The sequence below is a fragment of the Urocitellus parryii genome, chromosome 10 (assembly GCF_045843805.1).
Source record: "Urocitellus parryii isolate mUroPar1 chromosome 10, mUroPar1.hap1, whole genome shotgun sequence".
In the NCBI taxonomy this organism is placed as follows: domain Eukaryota; kingdom Metazoa; phylum Chordata; class Mammalia; order Rodentia; family Sciuridae; genus Urocitellus; species Urocitellus parryii.
The window spans coordinates 20,994,757-21,019,734 of record NC_135540.1 but is presented as its reverse complement, the minus strand read 5'-3'; the positions used below and the strand labels follow the sequence as shown (position 1 = coordinate 21,019,734).

General features: G+C 39.1%; 1 protein-coding gene across 1 annotated transcript in view; it reads left to right on the top strand.

Annotated features, from left to right (window-relative positions):
- The window catches only part of Slc10a7 (solute carrier family 10 member 7), a 253,890-nt gene that overhangs the window by 174,190 nt on the left and 54,722 nt on the right, over window positions 1-24,978 (top strand). The window contains exon 6 of the mRNA XM_026392715.2: window positions 10,190-10,225. Coding sequence (XP_026248500.1) covers window positions 10,190-10,225 — 36 coding nt within the window. The remainder of the gene's footprint in view (window positions 1-10,189; window positions 10,226-24,978) is intronic.

The window sequence follows — 24,978 nt, the reverse complement described above, 5'->3', positions numbered from 1 at the left end:
CCATGGATTCTGGAGCAAGAGAGTATGGCTTGCTTCCCATTCTGCCTTTTTGCTTGTGCTTTCTGTAAAATTCTTTTCTCTATGTGCCTCAGTTTTCTCTGTAAAATGAGAATCATAATGGTGCCTTTCCTTCTAGTATGTTGTGAGGACTGAATGAATTAATATACATTAAGAGCATGGAAGAGTTCCTGATGAACAGTAGGCATTCAGTAAATGTGAACTAGCCTCAGTATCATTACAAAACAAGGATCTTAAAGCATTTCAGAAAGTTTCTCATCAGACGGACATGCTGCTGCCTGAGAGAAGCATTGGTGAATATTCATTAATTTGTTCATTGGTTCAGAGAAAAGACTGATTTAAGTGCCTAATATTAGCTGAGTGTTGTTGTTCTCAATGAGTGTCAGATTCACTCCAAATATTTAAAACCAGTAGGAATAAATATTCACTGTCACTCTAGTGACCCAAGAGAGTTAGTTGGTGCATTGACTTCACTTATTCCTACACCATGGCAGGTGATAGATAATTGATAGATAAATAGATCATTTTTGACCCTATTTTTTTATATTACATGTTTTGTGTTGATTTCCTACAATCCATTTCCTGAATATATTTTCTTTCAAATTTCCTACTTCCTCCTGTATGCTTTTAAAAACACCTTTTCTTCCTCTAGAATCATCTCCTGATACCTCAGCTTTTGTTTTGATTTCTTTGCTGGGTTCTACTTCCTGACACTTCCCACAGCTTAGCCATAGTCTCTAAGCCCCTTTTTTCTCACCTATGAAATTGAGACAACCAGTTTACTTATGGGGATTTTAAATTAGATAATGTTTGAAAAGCACTTAGCACAGTTCCTAGTACGTAACATACCTCAGTAAATGTTAGCAGCATCTGGCATCAACTGAAGCAATAATTCCAAAGCAAGAAATGCTACAAGCTCCTGTGTATGTTTCAGCTATAGGCGCTTCGACCAACCATTGGTAACATGGAATCTTGCACAGCTAATATCTTGCCTTAACTGTCTTACCTGTGTCTTTATAATTTGTCATCAAAAACTAAAATTTTATTTGATTTCCTCTTGCTGTCTCCTTGGTCTATTACCTTCTTGGGAAGGCCTCATGGATTGCATTTTAAATCTATAAACTAAGAAAACACTCACATGAAAATTTATTGGAAAATAAAGAAAATTTCCATATCTATTTTGCTTTGGGTTTTAAATAAATTTCAGATCATTTTTGTCACACATAATCTAGATATAAAAAAAAAAATCAGGTCAGAAGTTAACAGTTTAATACAGGTCAATGAATTTACATGGCCTGAGAAGAAGATTCACTTTTTCAGTTAAAAAATAAATGGAGAAATCATGAGTTTGGTTATTATTTTTCATTTTTAACACCTATCACTATATTTGTTGTAATTAGTACTGTACATGTTTCTCTTTTGTGTTTTGGGGAGTATCCTTTATCTACTCTATAGCTCTGATATTAGGACCCCTTCAGCATCCTAATCCCCACCCCACCCCCCAGCCCTTCCCTTTGCTCCACCATCCTTGGCAAGAAGAACCATCTTCAGATTAGAAATGGTAAAGTCAATATTGACCAAAGGAAACTAGGCCCAAGATAAGTAGGCTGTATTTGCTGGCTTGGACAAATTACTTCATAGAGTCCTGAGAAAAGTCACATTTGAGAATGCTGAATGTTATTTTTGACAAATCATAAGGAAAAGGAACAGAACCAGCAGCTGGAGAGGTACAGATATCACTCTAAATGTCAAAAAGAGGAAGAAAGTAGACTATGCACACTGCTAACTAGTAATTTTGATGTCTGTCTAGGAAAAAAAAAAAAACGATTGGTTAATTATATAGTAGCTTATAAGGAGTCACAAAGGAACAAACTGTGATGTTTAGAAGTGAACACAGGTTAAATAAAAGCCAAGTTATTAAAAATAAAAGTGTGCTACACTTACCTCTTTTTGAAATATAATTGCTAATTCAAAGCAGTACTTTGGAGCAGAGACCTGCCAACCACAGCCCTTGAGGCAACTGTGGCCATGCCCGTTTGTTTACCTGTTGTCCTTGGCTGCTTTCCAGGTACAACAGCGGAGTGGAGTAATTGCCACAGCATGGCCTGCAAGCGTAAAATAATTATTATCTGGCCCTACACGGAAAACATTCGCCAGCTCCTGCTCTAGAGTCTAAAACCATTCTTTCTGAATTTCACTGTGCCTACATATTATCCAGAGATCTTACTAAAATGCAGATTATGATATAATAGGTCTGGGTGGAGCCTAAGGTTCAGCAGTTCTGACTAGTTTCCAGGGAAGGCCAATGAAGCTAGTCCCCAGACCACATTTCAGTCTAATGAGGATCTGGATTTCAAAAAGACAGCAGAATCCCCTATTTAAAAAGACTATACACGCAAAAGGGGGTGTGTGTGTGTGATAAGAGTCAGAAGTTAGTTCAATTGATTAGCATCTTATCTGTTTGAATGAAAGTGACCAAAGAATAATAGAGGATCAGTGTTACCTAGGAAGGTAACATCAGTGTTACCTAGGAAGATTACCTAGGAAGTTAACATCTGGCCATTTCAATTGATTATCCTTTCTTTGCACAAGGATATTAGCCCAGTGATGATGTGTAAAAGCAGCAGTAATGAACTTGATAACTCACATATTTAGATAACTAACATAAACTGGTGTGCTCTTCTGGATGTTTCCTCTGTTGGAAGACAAATCTTGATGTGCTTATATTCTTGTACATTTCTTGAGCAGAGACACTGATTGCCCTTTATTGTGAAGTTCTTTACAGGGATGTTTGCATAGCAAACAGCCTTGAAAGAAAGAAATAGAATTCCACTCTCAGGAGCAAAGGACAGATTTGCTTCCTACCTATTATAAAAGATTCAGGTTCCCAAAGTTTAGTATTCCTCACCTGTAACAGAGCCCACTGCCTGTACAGTATCCCCTGACCCCATACACATCACTCTGCTTAACTTCAGGGTGGGAGAAACCAGGACCAGCAACAAGCTTAGACTGTGACAAAATCCTTTGTCTTTGACCCCAGAGTCTTGTGTCTTCTGCCAGCATACCTGGAATGTGGCAGACAAGCTTCTTATCTGCAAAGTGTGATAAACTTCAGACACTCCCCAATTTTAGACATGCTCACTCAGTAGTCCTAACATAGGTCTCCATTTGCTGACTTTTCCTTCCTCTGTACCCACCTGCCCTCAATAAAATCTATTACTGACTACTTAATAAAGAAGAGAGAAGCTTTTAAATGAAATTCCTTCACCTTTCTGACATCAAACTTACAGGTCTATCTTCATCTGAACCTCCATTATCCTTTTCTTGTACAAGGAAGAGGTTCACATCCCCCCCCACCTTCTTTCTGTAGCTAAACCCTCTAGCTGTGTGCCAGAAAGTCTTGCTGCCTCTGTTGGTGCAGTATGTATCATTCTTTCTCTCCCAAGTTTCTATTCCTCCGACCTGATTTACCTCTTTTCTATGAATTTTGAGAATCCTCAAGTTTCCCTATCCAGAACAAACAAAACAAAACAATCAAGAACAACAAACCTCCTTTACCCCTCATTCCCCTCAAGTTCCTGCTCCATTTCTCTCCTCCTTGTTATACCAAGATTTCTTGAAAGCATTGTCTTCCCCACTCTGCTTCTTAGCCATCAATCCACTACAGTTTAACTTCCACACTAGTCATTTCTTTTTTTTCTTTTTTCTTTTATTTTATTTTATTTTTGATTGTTCCAAACATTACAGAGCTCTTGATAAATCATCTTTCATACATTTGACTCTATTGGGTTTTGAACTTCCATTTCTACCCCAAATACAGATAGCAGAATCACATCTGTTACATACTCACATTTTTACATAATGGCATATTAGTGACTGTCTTGATCTGCTACCTTTCCTAACCGCTACTATCCCCCCTCCCCTCCCCTCCCACCTTCCCTCTCTGCCTCCTCAGCTGTTGTTCAATTCTCTCCCTTTTTTCCCCCCTCCCCCTTGCCCATCATAACCTCTTATACTTTTGTGTATCATTGAAGGTCTCCTACCATTTGCATATCCTTTCCCTTCTCTCTCCCTTTCTCTCCCCCCATTTGTCTTTGAAATTGTTTTCTTCTAGGCCTCTGATGGGCTTCAGCCTGTATTTTATGATCCTTAACTTCTTGTCTTCTTCTTTCATGTGCTGGGGACTCAGTCACTACACCCAGATTCTACTCTGAGCTTCAGTCTCATCCATCCAGCTACTTAGAATATCTCCAGCTGGAGACCTTGAGAATACCTCAAATTTATAATCTTCCCATAAGATTCATTTCCAATGCTACCTGGGCTCAGAAATTGGCTCTATGATGTCCTCTTTAGTCAAGAATGACTTAATTCAGAAAACTAAGGAATAATCCTATCTTTCTTGTTATCATATACCCCATACTCAGTTAATTGGCCAGTCTGGTTTCAAATTCTTTTTGCATCTGGTTTATATATATTGATCACTAAGATTCCATCACTTTAGCTCATATCAGTTCCTGCCTGGAGTATGAACTGAACCACCTCCTTATGAGTCTCCCCCTTCAGTTTTGACTCCTTCTCTAAGCTGTACCCAGAGTGATTTTAGCCTAACTGTAGATATGGTGTCATTGCCATAGGCTCCGCTGCCACAGTCACAGCTACCCTAGTTCTTTCAGTGACTCCCTCTTGCTTTGAAATGAATCCAAACTCTGTGGCCTAATAATAGTTCCTTGCCATAGATTATTAGGCCTGACTGCCTACATCATCTGACTTTTAACCTCATCTCTCACAACCACACCCACGCTCTATTCTTCACTTTTCAGTTTCTGTAGGTTCTTCTCACCCCAGCGCCATTATTCAGTCCCTCCTCTGTTCTGCACCTCTGTTGCCTGGTTAACTCCTAATTCTCCTCAGTTCTTACCTAATTTTGCTCACCTCCCTATGGGGCACTCTTGTAGCTCCCTGAGCCGTTTGCGTATCTGTCTTCTCTAAAACCATGGAGGACACTGGTTGTGTATGCATCATTGACCACTATGCCTCAGAATCTAGCAGGGTCTGGCCTCGTGTGAGTTGAATGGAGCAGCGACAGACTGAAATCTAAAAGGATCCTGGGCCATATCTAATAAGAAAACACTTAATATGAATATACTTATAGTATCCTTAACTTTGGTCTGAAAAAAATTTATGATCTTATGAAAGTAAGACAGTAGAGATATTTCTTCGTGGAACAAATTTCAAGTGCTTTCTGTGATGAGAATCCCTTTTGGACATGGACCTTCACCTTTTCCCTCTACACCATTGGAGTCTGTCTGGTACACAGCACTCAATAAATGTTTGTTTATGGAAATGTAATGTCACTGGGACAAGCCAGCTGTCTGTCATGCTGGTAAGGACTCGTGGGGCAATGTTGTTGTTGTTTTAGGTTAAAGATTATTTGTTTGTCTATTTATTTATTTATTGGTTCTTTTTAGTTAAACATGATAGTAGAATGCATTTTGATATAATTTTAATAAGCATGGACTATATCTTATTCTAGTTAGGATCTCATTTGTGTGGATGTACATGATGGTGGGATTCACTGTGATGTTCTCATATGTGTATACAGGAAAATATCTTTTTTTTAATGGGGCCACCACAATCCAAGAATAGGGCCTTAGATTTGCATGTCCAGAAACTCATTGTCATTAGCATACTTCAGTGTGATTTGAGTTTCTTGTTTATATTTTTTAATCATTTTTTTATTTGTTTTAACTAGTTATACATAACAGTAGAATTCTTGTTTATATTTTAATGCAACTAAATCTCAGTATCTCAGATTTGACACTTCTTTTTTTTCCACTAAATCATTGAAATATATTCACCCAATCATTCACATCAGAGATGTAAATGGATTTTCTCAAAGTATTTCAGGAGACAAGGAAAGCCATCACTTTGTGACTTGACTGCTTCAGGTGTTGCCGTCCAAAAGCTTTACATGCCATCCCCGATGCAAGGATGCTAAAAACTATGTCTTGACCTTGCAACTGCAAGGAAGGCTAACATCTTTTGCTAGAAGTGCTCTTCCACCACATATTTTGAGGGTTTTTCCCCCCATTTGTGTAGAATTCTCTTAGGAAAGTGGAAGGAGAATAAATTAAACTGAGACTTTTTTTGGCGGGGGGAGGTGGTGCTGGAGATCAAACCCAGGGCCTTGTATATGAAAAGCAAACAATCTACCAATTGAGCTATATCCCCAGCCCTAAACTGAGCCTTTTATTGACCAATAGAAAATAAAATCTTGATTTGAATTTCCCACTTTTAATGATTATTGCTGTCACAGTTTAAATTTTTATTTCATCCTTTTTAACATTGATATTTGCAAAAACTTGATTTTAAAAAAATGTGTATCATCCCTATCACACAATGGCCTATTTCTTAATTTGTTGCATGTCATCACAAAGACATACTGAATCTAAGCTCATCTCAGATTTACTCTTAAAATATAATGCTAAAGAAATAGCTTCATATTGCAAAGATTTTATGTACACCATTCAGAAGTCACAGACCCTGGAGCCAAAGAGTTAGAGGCTCAGTACCTGGCATTGCCACCTCCCACATCACCCAGCGTCTCTAAGGCTCACTAGGTAAGCCTAGTGTTTGAGGATAATAATAGTACCCACTGTGTAGGGTTGCTGTGAGGATGACATACAGTAGCATGCACAAAGCCCTGTATCTGACATAATTACTTTATAAGTATTAGCTATTGTTATTTTAATAATAGTTATGATGACTTCACCAAAACCTAATTATGGTGCCCTTGTCAGAGTTAGTGGCATCATGGCTGACTCATTTCCTGATACAACTGAAAAGTACATTTCAGCATTATATAATAATTCAGTTTAATTAATAGACTTGGACATCCATTCTTGAAAAAAGAATGAGGAGTATTTAACTCACAATTAGAAAATACATTCTACTTAGTAACATATTTTAGAAATAAATATTATAAGTCCTTGGAAGAGCTGCAAAGAAACTATTGTGTGTTGGTGACTGTAGATATTTAAAGTGTTCATGCTGAGAAACCTGCAGATAACTGTGCACTGCTTTCCAGAAATGAAGGCATCTCTAAGAATCTGTTGTCAACTTGAGACAAAGATCATATGGAAACTAATCACTACATGCATGTTAAGAATAGAACTCTGTAGAAAACCATACTGGTAGCTGTGATCTGCTTCCCGGTGACCAGTGGTATAATGGAGTCAGCTCAAGATTTAGAGTTTGCTCAGGCTGGCTCAAGTACAGGATTTGCCATTTATTTTCTGTGTGGCCTTGGGTTTGGTTGCTTGGCTTTTCAAAGCCTGTTTCCTTGTGTATAAAATGGAGCTGGTATGTAACCTAAATCCTTCAATAGGGAATGGTCAATTCTTCAAATATACTTGACAACACTGAAGTAAGATACCATTATTAATAGTACTAGTATTATTACTAATACAATTATCATTCCATTAACAAAATGAATATCCAGAAGAACATGTGTCCCCATGTGTGACATGAATTCCTCCAATACAAGACAAATGTCCAGAATGGTCACAGTGCTCACTTTCTTGTTAGGTAAAAAATCTTATTCTATCATAACTCTTGTTATTTCTTAGAAGTGTTATTAGTGCTATTGGTATTTCATAATTAACATTAATTCAAGTTTTCAGTTTCTTTTACCTGCATTTAGGTGAACTGATAGATAAAGAGAAAACCAGGTTAGGATATAAGCCAAGTCACATCCGTTCTCCATATACTAAATTGTTTACCAACTCATTATACCCTCACTTTAAATAATCCACAAATTTCCTATTGTTAGTAGGATGAACTTCAAGCTCCTTCTCCTGGCCTGTGAGGCCTTTGGTGATCTGGTCTCTGGTCCTCTACTTCACACCTTTCTTACCATTCTGCTCAACTTCTCATAGCTTTGAGTGTCTCTCCCTCTTCCTGGAATAGCCCTGCCCTTTTTCAACTGGATCAGTATTCACTCATTCTTCCTGTGTGTTCAGAGTCTCCTCCTTCTCACGATCTCTCAAAGAGAGATAATCACCACTTCTTTCACACCGCTTTTCCTCTTACACCAGTACATTTACTCTTATACATCACTCGGTATTGAACCTTGGTCATAGATGAGCATCCCCCTCTGGATTAAAAGTTATTCAAGTGTAAGCACCACGTTGGATTCACTCTTGCCCTCCACCCCTGCCTTCCAGATAAGTGGAAGTTCCATAAATGTTTAAACAAATTAACTTGAAATTGGGTGACTCCATCATAGCCAGATTGTTTTATTTCCACGACTCCTTGTAAAGGTTGAAATTCATCCTAAAGTCTGACCACATTCCACGTCCTTGAAGAACAGTGCCTTCTAAATTTTGGCATTTGGCATGTTTGTCTCTCTGAAATGTGCTAGTGAGAACCTGTTTCATAGACACCAGTGGAGTTGATAAGCCACAATACATGTTTTAATAAATAGATTTAAAAGCATGACACTTAAAATGTTTTACTCCTTTTTGCCAATTGTAAAAGTTTACATAATAAGAAGCATTCATTCTATTATTTAACAGTAAAACAAATCTGTTTGAGAATATTCATGTGTGTATATACTCAAAAAAGTCCTGGTTCAACATCAGACATGGTAAGCCAGTCCCTCGTGCAGCACAACCAGAACAATACATACCTAGAGCACTGTTTTCAAAAGTAACAAAGTGCTCCAGACACGGATCCTGGGCACAGTGTATAGTCTGTCTGTCTGTCTCTCCCTTCCTCCATTCACACACACACACACACAAAGAGAGAGAGAGAGAGAGAGAGAGAGAGAGAGAGAGAGAGAGAGAGCCTCAGACTCTGAAATTTTAAAGTTCCAAGTAGAATGCATTAATGAAAATATGAAATGCTTTTTCTTGTATAAATCATAATGAAGCTTTGAGAGATAAAGGAAGAACTAAGGGGGTGGATAATCATCTGCTGCTCCAAAACTGAAGCCTGTCATGTAAACTCCCAACTCAAACGCTTAGTTTTAAAGATTTACCTTCAAGAAACCTTAAAGCTTGCATCCCGCCTCATCGGCAACAGCCTCAAACTGTTCCCTGTCATCGAAGAAAACAAATCTTTTGCTCGTTCCTGCCTCGGGGAGGCCGAGGGACCGAGGTGGTCCTGTGTGGCTGAATTAGATGAAAGACTTGCCTTCCACCATGGAGACATGGAGTCTAATCAAGTGAAATGAGTTTTGAGATCCCAGCTCATTTCCTAGGGGAGATCAGTTCACATTACAAAATCACGACATCTCATTCATCACAGCTGACGTGGTCTTTGCTCAGGAGAGGACCCCAACTGGGACTAAACCACCTGTCTTCTCTGAAAAGGGGCACTTTATCCAAGTTAGAGTTGAAAGCCTTGGAGTGAGCAAGCATGCCAGCCACCAGCTTCCATGGTGTGGAAAGGAACTTAAGTTTAAAAGAGCAAAGCAAGTTTAAGGAAGATTGGTGGTTGTATTCTTTTTTTTTTTTTCATTCTTCTCAAACTTTATTCAATTTGTGGTACAAAATCAAATTTTGCACTTGAATATGTTCTTTTATATCTTGGCAAAATTTCACACTTTCTTTTAGAACAACACTTCTCCCTTTGAAAACAACAGGACCTCATGATATTTCAAACACAGCTGCATTTCACACATGTATGTGCTTCTACAGGCTCAATTACCTGCAGGTATTATATCACTTAACATAATCAATTGACTTATATTTAACTGTGAAGTAGGTAATTGTTATTGTTTACCATAAACAAGTAATTTAGTATAGTAGCCAAACTCACCCAACACATCAACTTCATACCTCTGAAAACTGATAAGAATAGCAGGAGATACATTCATTTACAAGACCTAAAAGTAGAGCCACTCTGTAAGAAACTAAAGTAAGAATCAAAGTGACTTGTTTTAAAACCTGTGCCTTCAGATATGCCAAAATACAAATAATCTAATCTAATGGAGATGCCGATCCATGGTGGTAGGAGAGCCAGAATTGGGGCCTCCTTCTTCTTTATCTCCCAGATTTTATTAGAGACAAGGATAGCATTTCCTTATGTCCAGATTTAAATTAGCAAAGAAAGTGTCTTTCTTTCTTGCCAACCAATAAATGATCATTATCTCTTTTATTTCTTTCAGGGCATCGTTATCACCCCCCTGTTACTGCTGCTGTTTGTGAGTATTTTGATGTTGTCTTTAATATCTCTCATGAAAGCCGCCTACAATCCTTTAAGAGAGATTCTTAGAATAAAATTGAAGGTTGAATTCTGCACCATTTTACGTCAGAACTTGAACTGTTCCTCCAGTGGAGCTGGATCCAGGGTTACATGCCGATACAAAGAGCTCCGTAATCTTGAAACCCAAGGACAGCTTTGGTCCCAGTTATTAGGCCTCCTGACTAAATCATTCATTTCTGCAAATTAATGACCTGTGACAGAGGTCAAAAATATGCTGCTCTTTATTTTCTCATTAATAAAACTAAAGTGATTGATAGTGACCCAATGTTTGACAGAAAAGAACCGTGGGCCAGGGCCTCGGAGGAAGCTGAGGTTCCAAGGCTGGTACTGGTATCACCTAGGCTCCTCACCCTGTGGGGGGGTTGCCTTGATTTTCTTCATCTGTAGAATGGGAAACAGTAACACCTTCTCCATTTGTCTTCCAAAGGTAATGAAATGTGCTTTCGAAATTAAAAAAATAATAATAATAGTAGAAATAAAAGTAGATACAAGCCACTGGTTAACTCCATAAGAATTGTACAGAAAATAAGGAATGCTAATTAACTGTCTTATTTCTTTTGGCACTAAGCATATGAGAAATTAGATGAAAGATTATAATAGAAATTAATGTTATCTCATGCTGAGCAAAGCATATGTAATCATGAATGATACCTAAAATATTTTATGAACTGTGCATTTTTTCCATACACACATCTTCCAAATATAAATCACTCCACTTATCACTGAAATGTAGTGGGGATGTGTTTCTGGGAGTGAAATAGAGCTGTTTGACTAGCACTATTTGTCAGTGAATTGAAACTATGGGGAGAATTTATTTAATTATAGTGTAATTACCCAAGTTGGAATTCAATTAGAGTAATAGAGTGAGGGACTTCATTTCTTACCAGCTGTGTGGGAAATAGAGAGGGATATCCTACTAAACAGTTGGATTCTGCATCTTTCATGAAAGACATTACCTTCAAGTAATAAGCCACAGCCTCACCCTCCCTCCTGAAATGCCGGCTCCAATCTGAGAAGGTAAGAAGAGTCAAGTAATCAGATCACTTCCCACAGCAGAACAAACCTCATTATTTTAGACTCCACCAGTTTAGAATTTGCAGTGAGTCAAATTAAACCTAAAGTGGATATTTGCATTAATTTGGAAGAAAAGACATGTGCTTACCTACTTGCTCAAACTAGAAGTGAGGACCTGCAGATATCCATCTGTGGTGCTTTTATTTGACCAAGACTTGAGTCAATGACCTGTGACAGAGGTCAAAAATATGGTGCTCTTTATTTTCTCATTAATAAAACTAAAGTGATTGATAGTGACTCCAGTTTTCCTGGAGCTGCTCTCAGTGGGTGCAGGATACAGACCTGACTGAGCATCAAGGGACTAAGACAGAGCTGCGTATGTAGCACATGCACAATAAATGACTGCAGAGCCTAGATGTTCTGCACTGCAGGTGAATGGCATTTCTTACCCTTGAGATTCATTTAAGAGCAGGTCACAAGTTACAGCCACAACAGGTGATTGAACCCTGGGGTAATATTTTTAAGTGTTTCAGAGCCTGGAATCTCTGATACCCTGTTTCAGCTGGTGGTTGAAGTAACCAAACGAGCACCTTTCTCCCTCTCCTTCCCAACTCCCTGCCATAACAGATGTTCTCAGCTGATTACTGTTGTGGCATCACATTACTACAAGCTTTCCAACTCAGACCCATCAGCTTGTGAGCTGTAGTTCAACATTTTAAACCAATAGAGCTATAAGAATAGTGAAAGAAACTCCAAGACCCTCCCTCAACTTAAAAGTTGAATACTTCCCTTCTGAGCCAACTGGACTCTCCCAGTAGGTTTAGGAACATCATTGCACATTAATAGGTATTTAATAGGTTATATGACTTTAAATCACATGCACAGTACATACTTTTTTTTTCTGGTTAGGTCATTGTGAATTTTATAAACCATGAATTTCTTAAACATGGGGGCCACCCTAAAATACAAACATGTGCATAAAAGGTATACTGTTTTTTTCTCTGCACCGCTATTATGAGTTGAATTGTTGCCCCAAAAGAATACATTAAAGTCCTAAATTCCAATAAGTCGCAATGTGGCTTCTTTTGAAAATGAGAGACGTTGCAGGATGTAATTAGCCAAGATGAGGTCATATTGCAGTAGGATAGGCCCTTAATCCAATATGACCAGTGTCACATGAGGAGGCAAACACAGAGGGACAACTTCATGTGGCAGTGAAGGCAGGACTGCTTAGCAAGCCTCAGAATTCAGAGGTGGTGGAGGGCTCCTGCACAGACTTCAGAGGTGGCATGCTTCTGCTCAGTTTCAGACTTCAAACTCCCAGAGCTGTGAGAAAATACATTTCTGTTGTTTTATGCTTCCCAGCTTATGGGCTTTGTTACAGAAGTCCAAGAATCTAATACAACCCCTGAAGATTGTATTATTTTATCATATCTTGAAAATGGACATTTCTCATATTCAGGCCTAGTTGCCATGAAAGGCAGTATTTACTGATGGAATCTCAGGTCCCTGTATTATTAACCTCTTCTCAGAATATCTCCTTCCCTTTCTTGCTCCAACTGAAGTGTGTCTCCGATTTATGTTTCTGCCTCAAGCATGTTTCCTGTCACTGAGTCTTGAAGTGGGGTATGGTGTCTTCCTTGTGCCTCACCACAAATTCCAGGTCACTTCCCATACCTTCTGCATAAAATCCTCTGCTTCCTTTGTACGTTATGCCAGTATACCTGGTGTAGTGGTGCAGACCTGTAATCCTAGCTACCTGGGAGGCTGAGGCAGGAAGATCACAAGTTTGAGGTAACCCTGGCTCAAAACTTTTAAAAAGGGCTGGGGATGAAATTCAATTGCAAAGCACCCCTGTATTCAATTTGTGTGTGTGTGTGTGTGTGTGTGTGTGTGTGTGTGTGTGTGTGAATGCTATGCCAATACATCAGTTCCATCTGTTTCCCCTCCTTGTTGTAGTTATCAGTAATACCCAGTTCATTTTTTATCAGTCTAAAAAGGTGTTAGCATCCTCCATTGTTTTCTTCTTAACAGTGCACCAGTACTTGGTGTTTTCAGTCTTCACATATATGACCTCCTGTACTCTGGCGTCTGAGTTCTCTTCTCCAAAAAGGTTAACTTCTACTTCATCTCAGACAACTGTCCCAATAGTCAGTCCCTTGACTTTGCTACTGCTGATAAGCTTCATTCCTCTATAATCCTATTTTCAAATATCCTCTCTGTCCTGTATTCATTCATGACTTACTCTTCAAGTCAGAAATTCTTCAGACTCACTGGAATGGTGAGCTTATTTACCTTGTCACCTTTATAATTCCTTGACCCATCCCTGCCTACCCTCACCCTGATGCCCTCATATCTCATCTTAGGCAGCCCAGATCCCATGGTCCCTCAGTACAACTCCTTTATTATATGCACCATCAACAATCTTGCTCATCCCAGGGCTTAATATTTACTTGGCAAAGTACTAAGCCTGCTGCAATTCAATTCTACCTCTTCCCACATGTGTACCTGAACACCCTGACACAAATACTACCATGACACTGGTCTCATTTCAGATTCATGACAACTGACTTGTACTCATGGTACTCATGCTACCTTCCCCTAATTCATTCACTTTTCTACTTTGGAGAATTATTTCACACGTTCTCCTTGCCTCTCAAATCTCTAATGTCTCTCTTTTTGTATCAACTAATGCTGAAAGGAAATTAAATGATAAGGAAATGAGAAGCAATCAGAGAAAATTGACAAATTCCCACCTACCCTCATTCATAGTCATATTCTTTGCCACCTCTCCTGTTTTCATAGATAAACTGTTTTTACTCTCATCTAAGGCCAGTCCCTTTAGTAATGCTATCTCTTCTTGCTCACTTAGTGATATAAATCATATAGATTTCTCTTTCTTCTACATCATCAAATTTTCTCTTTCTTCTGGGTCATTTCCATTAGCATAGAAGCACTCATCTTAAAAATTAAACCTCACTTTTTTCTATCTGAAGTCTATTTCTGTGCATTTTAAAAAATATTTTTTAAAGTTGTTGGTAGACCTTTATTTTATTTATTGATATGAGGTGCTGAGAATGGAACCCAGTGTGTCACACTTGTCAGACAAGCGTGCTACCACTGAGCCACAGCCTCAACCTCTCTGTGCATTCTTTATAAATTTTTATTTAAGTTGTTTAAACCGATTCATCACTTGTTCTATCTATGTATTGAATTCTCCCCCGCCCCTTCAGTATAGGAATGGAACCCAGGACCTTGCACATGCTAGCAAGCAGTCTACTACTGAGTTGCATCCCCCCATCTATATTGAGTTTTTCCTTCTCCAGGCACTTTCCTGGGAGCCACGATATAGCAATGAGCAAAAAGAGGATAAAAAAGGATGTCTCTGCTCTCATGGAAGTTACATGCAAAAAATGGAAAGAAACAGCCAAGTGGAAATGCAGTGTGGAAGGTGGATGCTAAGTGCTGCAGAGAAAATAAAGTAAGGAAGGGAAAAAAGAAATGCCAGCGTGGAGTCAGGGAGAAGGTTCTGTTTTAATTAGGATGGTCAAGTTCTGACTCTCTGTGAAAGGGATATTTGAGCAAAGACCTGGCAGAGATAAAGGAGTGAGTCTTCTGATGTCAGAGGCATGGGAGGGGCCAAATGATATAGAACCTCAAAGTCCTTTGTAAGGACTTACAATTTTAATTTGAGAGAAACGGGATATTATTAAATGGGTTTTGATCAAGGGAACTGCATGTTCTGGCATACCTTTTAAAAGGATGATTCAGGAAAGGTGTCTCTCTTGAAATGACATTTGGCCAGACCTGTTGAAAGTGAAGGAGGGAGCCATATAGATACCCGGGGTGGGAAATCCAGGCTGAGCCAAGAGCAAATGTTAAGACTCTGAGGATGGCCAGTCCAAGTACTTCACTGGGATTGTATTAACAGGAAGCTAGTACATGCGTTTGATCAAGGGAATGGCATGTTCTGACATATACTTTTTAAAAGGATGATTCTAGATGCTGGGTTGAGAATAGATTGTAAAGGGATGAGTGTGGAGGCAGGAAGACCATTAGATAGATATATTAATATCATAACAAGAGATACTATTAGCTTGCACTAGAGTGATTGGATAAATGTGGTGGGAAGTTGTTGGAAATAGAACTTGAAAGTAGAACTGAGAGTGAACGAAGGTTATGAGAGAGAGGAGTCAGGAAGACTCCAAGCCACAGCAATTGCAGAATTTAGTTGCTATTTACTAAGACAGGCAAGAGTGTAAGGTTGAGCAGGTTGAAGAAACTCTATAGAGTTTTATTCACTGTGTTCAGACTGAGCTGCCTTTTAGACAGCTAGGTAGAGACCTCAGGTCAGCAATTGACAGTGTGAGTCTGGAATCCAAGGGGAGTCTGAACTAGAGATATTCACTTTGAGAGGTCAGCACTGAGGTGGATTTTAAGTTAGACTAGAAGCAAATGGAGAATAGAAAAGGAAGATAAAAGAGTTCAAGGCCTAGAGCATTACTATATCAAGAGAACAGCAAGGAAGGCCAAGGAATGGCCAATTTGCCTAGAAGGAACACCAAGAGATTTTGATATTCCAGAAGTCTAGCAGAGAATGTATTTCAAAAGGGGGGCAGTGATCAACTACTTCAAATGCTGCTAATAGTTCAAATAAATGAAATTTGAGAAGCAACTATTGGTTTAAACAAGATAGTGGTCATTGTGGGCCTTTCCAAGAACTGTTTCTGTCATTTTCTATTTGTAGAGAGGTGGCACAGTAAAGTGACAAAGCATAAAATTTTGGTTTAATTTTCAGTAAATACCAGTTATATGATTATAATCTTCTTTACCTTTCTTAGTCTCAGATTTTACCTCTGTGAATTGAAAATTATGATAAGAAGTAGTGAGTAAATGTATGTGGAAGCATGTTATAACCATGCAGATGTTAGCTACTTAAATTTCACACTTCATAGAGAAAAACAGAAAATAATTCCAAGAAGCACACCCAGGTTCCTCTCATCTGAAATGCAGCAACAGTTCTACCGCTTCAGACCTTAGTGATGGTCTGAATTTTAAACCATAAGATTCTATAACCATGTATAATCTATAATCTTATAATCATATATGTAAATGATTCTACTATGAGTATCATAGTCACAGGAAGAACAATGAAACTTTTCCTGATATATTACCTTTTATTCCTAAGATCCTATCTTAGTGTGTTCAGGCTGCTATAACAAAATACCATAAACCGGGTGACTTTACAAACAACAGATATTAATTTCTCGTGCTTCTGAAGCCAGATTCTTGATCCTTCAAGATCAAGGCAGATTCTGTATATGGCGAAGGCATGCTTTTGGTTCATAGATGGCTCCTTCTTGCTGTATCCTTGTATGATGGAAAGAGCCACCTGGCTCCCTAGGGTCTCCTTTATAGGAATACTAATCCCATTCAGGAGGGCAGCAGTCGGGACCTACTCCCCTCCACAGAGCTTACCTCTTAGTGGGCTGGGGGTTCAACTCGTGAACTTGTTGTAGGGCATGGTAACATTCAGACCGTAGCAGACCCAAAGCCCAAAGCATTTACATACACATTACCTGTTATCTGACTTGGGCAAGGGCAGCCATTGCCTTTATTTGTTTTGTGAGTACAAAAACCTCAGTCCATGAAATTTGTCTTGGGGGTTAATTAAGACCTTGTCCAGCATTAAAAACTGCACATATAAATTTACTACTTGAAATTTTTTTAGTCATTTTCCTTATGAAATAATATTATAAGTGGTAAGTGTTCACAAGATTTAGCTTCTATTGGACTAGGAATCATGCATGTCTTATTCATGACCTTACCTCCAGTGCCAGGTATTCAATAAATATTTGCTGGAAGGAGGGCAGTAGAAAGATGGTTGAGTAATTAATGACTAGAATGATCCAAACGGTAAACAAATAAATGGTTAGGAGGTTAGATCACAGCCATACTCATAAAGTCTTTTATTTGCTCTGAAAAATAAATTACTTTTTTCAATATTATTAAACAAAACACCTAGTATTTTATATCATATTTGAGTATTACAAAGATAATCTGACACTGATTATTTTAGTTAGTTTTTTTTTTTTTGTTTGTTTTGTTTTTTGTTTTTTTGCCTCTGTGACCAAAAGACCTTATAAGAACAGTTAGAGGAGGAAGTTTATTTGGAGCTCACAGTTTCAGCAGTTTCATCCATAGGAGAGCTGATTCTATTGCTCCATTGTTCTGGGCCCAAGGTGAGGCATAACATCAGGGCAGAAGAGTATGGTGGAGGAAGGCAGCTCGGGACATGGCACCAGGAAGCAAAGAGAGATGAACACTCTAGACAAGGGACAAAATATGTACCCCAAAGGCATTCCTCCAATTACCCACCTCCTCTAGCCACACCCTACCTACTTACAATTACCACCCAGTTAATCTATTCAAGTGGATTAATGCTCTGATCATAACCCAATCACTTCACCTCTGAAATTTCTTGCACTGCCTCACACATGAGCTTTTGGGGGAACCACATGTCTAAACTGTAACACTGACCCTTCCCTGAAAGAGCTTTTGGTTTAAAAAAAGACACTAGGATATGGACGCAGATAATTAAAAGTCAAGGTAGAAATTCTAAGTATCCCAGTATCATCATATTTCAAAGGAGATTATTAAATACAAAACATTTCATTAAATAGAAGGTGGTTTTTTGCATGAATTTCAGGCTGAAAGAAACATTTTAATTTGAGGAGCAGGGGATGGTGGTAGAAACTGCTAATGTTTCTCAAGGGATCTCCTGCTTGCTTCAGATTTTTTCATAGGCATAGTTCTGATTTTCTGCTATGTCTAACATCACTTAAAAACTTGCATCTCTTTCCTTTCCTTTGATGTGGTTTATCACTAACAGTATGTTTAGCAGCCATTATTATGTCCTTTATTCAGCAGCATATAATAGAGAAGATTGAAGGAGAGAGACTATAAAACTTAAAAGTAGTGTGGTGTGATGTTTAGGCGGACGAGGCCCCCGTGCTGGGTGAAGCAGCTCAGCTGTGAAGTCAGGCTGTTGGGTTTTAATTCTGGTCAGCAGTGCCAGGGCCCTCATCGGGCGGAGTGAAGGCCCCCTTATGGGCTCCTGTTCCCCTGAAGTCTCCACAGTAACTACTTCACAACTTCTTCCAGCCACATGAGGCAGACCCTAAGAAGAGGAATGTAAGGAAGCAATGCCTAAACTTCTATCTTACTCCCCTTGAAAGTTAAGATAAAGAAGCACAAAGATGACTGTTCACACCGTAAAAACAAGTCAGTCTAATCCCACAGAATTGTGATTGAAGGAAACCATATATTGGATTATGTTGCTATGGTCCCAAGCTCCAAAGTTTTGCAGACCACCATTTTATTCAAATAAGTTCATGCTTGACACAGGAAGATCAGTAACACTTAATGCTTGTACTATGGAAAGCCTTACCTCTGCTCTTCCCAGCCATCAAGGTCAATTAAACTTCAATACCTCTTGAAACTAGGAACCAAACTTTGACCACTATTGAAAGCCAGTATCCTCAGAGTTATAGGTGACACCATTTTTCTACGTAGGGGATATTTGGATATTTGGCATTTACCTACATGCTTACCCATTCGGTATCATGTAAGCACCCCTTAAGTAAATGGGGGCACCACTAGCTACTGGCTATGCTGCTGTGTCGATCAATCTCTTATAACTTGGCCCCTAGTCAAGTAGATAGGTATTTATAAGGCACTGTGGTAATTAGACGTATATACAAACATACAAATGTGTACACGTACACCAATACATATACACACAATGCATACACACCAGCCTCTTTCCAGGCTACCGCGTCCCCCTGACGTGCCTGTCTCTTCAGTTAGTTTCCATTTCAGCAGTTCTTAAGTCCAGTAGACTTGCATGGTCACAACACTGCATACAACACCTTGTTTTTCCAGGATGGGTGGGAAAGGTAATGTTTATTGTAGCTATTATGTGTATTTTATGCATAGGCCCATGTAACAAACTGACTACCTTTAAAGGTTGGTGTTATCCTCACATTGTATGAGAAAACAGAGGTCCAAGAAGATTACATAACTTGAGACTAACTTTAGTTGTAAAGTTGGTAAAGAACACAAGACCTTTTTACCCTGGGCTTCCTCTCCTTGAATGATCCTTCGAGGTTATTCCTCAAAGCTTGCCTTCAGGGAGACACAGTTTCTTTTTAAGATATATTATCAGCATTCAATTACTGTTTCTTAAACATCTGTAATCTAAGTAATGTGGGAGACAAAGAAGAATGAGGCATAATTATTGCTTATTGTGGGTAAACAGGAATAAAGAATATGGGAAGAATTTAGAGAAAAAAGTAACTGTTAAACTGTCATTCAGACTGAGTTTAATAGAAATTCATAGAAGGGAGAGGTCTGGGTCAGAAAGATCAGGGGTGGCCTTTGAATCTATAATCAACAATTATTTCCCTGGTAATTGGCTGACTGTGATAAAAAAAATTTTTAATTGCATCACCATCAACAAAAGTAATATATACAGCCATTAATGTCATGTATAATACGGGGATTATTTTTTATACTGTGTTCTCAATTATGGTTGCATAATTGATGGTCACATGTGTGTGAGATACATAAAATGTTAAAATTAAACATAAAGCACTCAAAGAGGAGCTGGCCATTTGGTTGCCCCAGTTGCTCCTTAGAGAAGCCAATTTCTCAGCTTCTTGCCCAGTGTTTGTTCCTAAAGAAAGTGAAGATGAATCTTCTCCTCTTGGAGGCCTTAATAGTTTGTCTTCTTACTGCATGTGTAAATCACAGAGAGGTTGTTCTCAGAATTTAGTGAAGGACAATAACCAGTGGTAACTTTAATAAATGCTCGTGCCAGGGCTCCCCACCTTACTGACCCATAATTGGAGGGAATGCAAGGAGAAGCCTTCTAAGCAACTTTCAAACGCATTAGAGGTGACATTGATCAACTCCCTCCCCTCTTAAGGACCAGTGACCAGAGATATCAATTTCATTGCTGGCCTGAAACTCTTGCGACCTAACAGGAGTGAGGTGGAGACACAAAATGAGCTGGCGGCAGCTCTCTCTTAGCCTCCTTCTCCCTTGCCCTTTGGTCCCCCTCTAGCACCAGCTCGGGGGGGGGGGGGGCATAGGGTCCTGCCAGAATGGGAGCCACTGCAAACCTGTTGGTTACCAAGCCTTGAGCACCCTCCTAGAGGAACGTAAGCATTTGTTCTATTTGAGGAAGTAAATTGAGCAAGCTCTTTGGTTCCCAAAACAAACTCCAGATTGACAAGATCAAGCCTTTTGTCAGGGAATAGGGAGCAAAATTTGTTCCTAGACGCCTCTGTGTATATCTGCCTCTGCTCTCCATGTCCTGGAAGCTGCCCTCTTTATGTTAGAAAAAGCCAATTTACAGCTTATTGTAACCCGAATCCATGACCGTGACCATTAAGTTTCCATCAGGGCTGGGGCATAGCTCAATGGTAGAATGAGATTTTAAGTATCCACTGGGCCCTAAGTTCTACCCCTGGCACTGGGGGAAAAAAAAGTTTCTATCAAAATTATTGGAAGATAATCTTTTCATCTTACATTTTAAACTAGTATTTTACGTGTTATTAAATTACAACCCGTATAAAGCTGGAGGATTTTAAGTTAAATTAAATAAGCCAGAAAGACAAATACTGCATGCTGCATGATCTCACTTAATATGAACAATCTAAAAAAGTCAAACTCATAGAAACTTAATAGAAGAGAGGTACAGGGTTTGGGGCAGGAGAACTAGGTACCAAGGTGCCATTGTAGAGCTGGGGTTGTGGCTCAGTGATAGAGTGCTTACATAGCATGTGTGAGACACTGGGTTTGATTCTCAGCACCACATATAAGCAAATAAATAAATAAAGGTCCATTAATAACTAATAAAAATACTTAAAGAAAAAAAATTGCCATTGTAAAATGAATAAGTTCTAGACACCTTGTGGCATTTCAGCTTGGTTACTTTAGTTAGTAATCATTTATTGCACAATTAAAATTTGTTAACAGTAGATCTTAAGTATTCTCACCAAATAAATAAAAAGCAAACTAGATGAGATGATAGATATGTTAAATAGCTTGACTGGGGTGAATATTTCACGGTTTACATATTATCAAAGCCTCATGTCATATACCTTGAATTATGTGATATTATCAGTTATACCTCAATAAAATAGAAAGTATACATTTGCATATAAACAAAAGTGAAGCCATGTTCTATATAATTTTTTATCTTTAAAAAGGTCATTAAAACCTATTTTGTTCTTGATTTCTCAGAGAAGAAAAATAGACCATTTAGCTAGAAAAAGAGCAATTCTTCTACTTAAATACTCCTTCTATGCAATAGCCCAATTTTAATTTGATGCAAGCAACTGAATCATTATGACTATGTAACCACCATTTTTCCTAAGTTGATAAAGTTGTCATCATTTTCACATTGAGTCCGTCACCTGATATACAAGTGACTCATCAATTGTAAGTAGTCAACTTAGTTTGCAGGTACCCCTGTGAGAGAAGGGGCACAGGGAATGCAGAAAAGACAGAACCATAGTTCATGGGGAAAGGCAGAATTCTGGAAAAATTTGCGAGACTCTCCCTTCTCCTGCCTAAATGCTTGGTTTGGGAACAGGAAGGAGATATGAGTCTGAGTGTGTCTGAAGAAAGCAGGTGCAAGAGTTAGATGGGATAGACAGCTTGTCCCTCCCTTCCCTCCTTCCCCCGGGGCTGGGGTTCTTGGCCGTGTAGGAAGAATGGAAATGCTCTATGTCTGAAGCTGCTGCTTCCTGATTTTCTAGCCAGAGAGGTTTCATGTTCATCATTCTGTGGTATAAACTGTAAATATCTATTCTTATTTTCCCCTGAATATGATGCTAATGAAAGTGAAGGCCAATCATCAAGGGTGAATTATTTAATACAATAATGTTTTAATAGCTGAGAAGAGACACAAATAGTGGTGTTGCCTGTGGCTAATGGATTTCCCTGATTGGAGATAAAAGGCTGATTACACAGCAGAGCCAGTGAAGACCCTGTGCATTAATGACAGTTTACAGGTCAGCTCACTTACAGGAGTGATTTAAAACGCACCATCTGTTTTCTAACTGCTGGTTGATAAGTGTGATTCTGCAGACAGTCACCGTCTCTTCATCAGAAATTGTCACTCGTTTGTCTTCCTGAGTCTGGTTAGTTTGGCCCCATAATATTTACCGACTCAACTCCCCGATTCTTTACAAATGAAATAATTTCTAAATTGAGTGGATTGATGGCAGTCAGTCCTGCTTCCACTTAGCCCTTCTCTGCCAGGTTAGAAAATGAGGCCCTAATGCCCTACGGCATCCACTGTGTGCACTGCATTAACTCCTCTGTGAGGCATCTACCCCACCCCAGCCCTACCAGTCACTACCCGCCTTGGCAGTGTTGAGAAAATAGCCACTCACATCATCTCCTGCTTCCTGTAATTCAGATCAGGAACTCCAGTTGAGAAAGGAACCTGTTCCCCAACCCATGGACGCAGATGGACGCATGTGCTCCTGCATGCCTCCCCCCAACCCCCTCGCCTCCCCCCTCCCCTGCCATTCTCACATCGGTGAGGAAAGGAGAGTCCAGTGTGGGCTTCCACTCTGCCCCCTTCCCCATTTCTGGTGCCTGTGTGGTCTGTAATAAATACGCAGTGGAGCCGTAGGATGAAGTGAGAGGGCTTTGGAGCTACATTTCTGGATTTAGATCCTGGCTTTGTCTCTTCGAACTTTCATGACCCAGGCCAAGTTGTTTGAGTTGTGTCACTGTTGCCTCATATGAAAATGGGGGTAGGAACTAGTTTCCCTCAAGGGATTGCTGAATATCAAACTGTTGGACACACATTTAGCATTGAAAAGCAGTGACTGCCACATGAAAGTGCACAAAAAATGTCGCTGCTGTATTTATAGGACACAGTGGGGTGGGAGGCCAGTGTGATCCTTTCTTAGGTCTATGAGTTGAGTGGAACTTTGTAACTCAGCTGGATGGAGTTGGAAGAATGGAAAGGAAACCTTGCCAAGCTCCTTTTTTTTTTTTTAACCTACTTATTGTAGCCATTCGCTAATTAACAGATTTATTGAGTACCTACCATGTGTGCTAGAGTACTGGTTCTCAAAGTGTGAACCTCAGCTTAACAGCACCACCTCCTGGAACCTTTATTAGAAATGCAAATTTTCACCATTCTACCCTCCCCCATCATTCTCCTTAGGCTTTCTGAATCAGAAACAATTAAGGGGGGGGGGGGCGAGGCTGTTTGTGTGTGGGGGGGGGTGTTATACCTTCTTTTTAGATATACCTGGCAGTAGAGTATATTTTGACAAATTATACATACATGGAGTATAACTTATTCTATTTAGGATCCTATTTTTGTGGCTGCATAAGATGTGGAGTTTCACTTTGGTGCATTCATATATGGACACGGGAAAGTTACATCAGATTCATTCAACTGTCTTTCCTTTTTCTATCCCCCCTTCCTTCCCTTCATTTCCCTTTCTTTAATTCACTGAAATTTTATTCTTCCCCCTTCGCATCCTTTTTGTGTGTTTGAAGTTATATACTAGAGAGAACATTTGGCCTTTGGTCTTTGGGGATTGGCTTATTTCACTTAGCATGATGATCTCCAGATCCATCCATTTATCAACAAAAGTCATAAAGTCATTCTTCTAGATGGCTGAGTACTATTCCATTGTGTATATATCTCACATTTTCTTTATCCATTGTAAATTAAGCTGCTATAAACATCAGTGTGGCTGTGTTCTATAGTGTACTGATTTTAAGTCCTTTGAGTATAGCTAAGGAGTGGGATACCTGGGTCAAATGGTAGTTCCATTCCAAGTTTTCTAAGGAATCTCCATACTGCTTTCCAGAGTGTTTACACCAATTTTCAGTCCCACCAGCAGTGTATGAGTGAACCTTTTCCCCTATATCCTTGCCAACATTTGTTGTTACTTGCATCCTTGATAATTTTCATTCTGCAATTGCTAGAGACGTTGAACATTTTTTTATATATTTGTTGACCATTTGTGTTTCTTCTTCTGTGAAGTATCTGTTCAGTTCCTTTGCCCATTTATTGACTGGGGTATTTGTTTGGATGTTAATTTTTTTTTTAGTTTTTTGAATATTCTGTAGATTAATGCTCTATCTAAGGTGCAGATGGCAAAGATTTCTCCCATTCTTTAGGCTCTCTCTTCACACTCTTAATTTTTTCCTTTGCTATTAAAAAACTCTTTAATTTGATACTGTTCCATTTATTGATTCTTGGTTTTACTTCTTGTGCTTTACAAGTCTTGTTGAAGAAGTCAGTTCCTAAGCTGACACAGTGAAGAGCTGGGCCTACATTTTCTTCTCAGAGGCACAGGGACTCTGGTCTAATGCATAGGTCCTTGATCTACTTTGAGTTTTGTGCAGGATGAGAGATAGGAGTTAAACTCTTACTACAAATGGATTTCCAGTTTTCCCAACACCGTTTGCTGAAGAGGCTATATTTTCAAATGATGTTTATGGCACCTTTGTCTAGTTTGAAATAAGTGTATTTATGTGAGGTTTGGTTTTTTGTTTGTTTGGGGTTTGTGTGTGTGTGTGTGTGTGTGTGTGTGTGTCTTCTATTCTGTTCCATTGGTCTTCATGTCT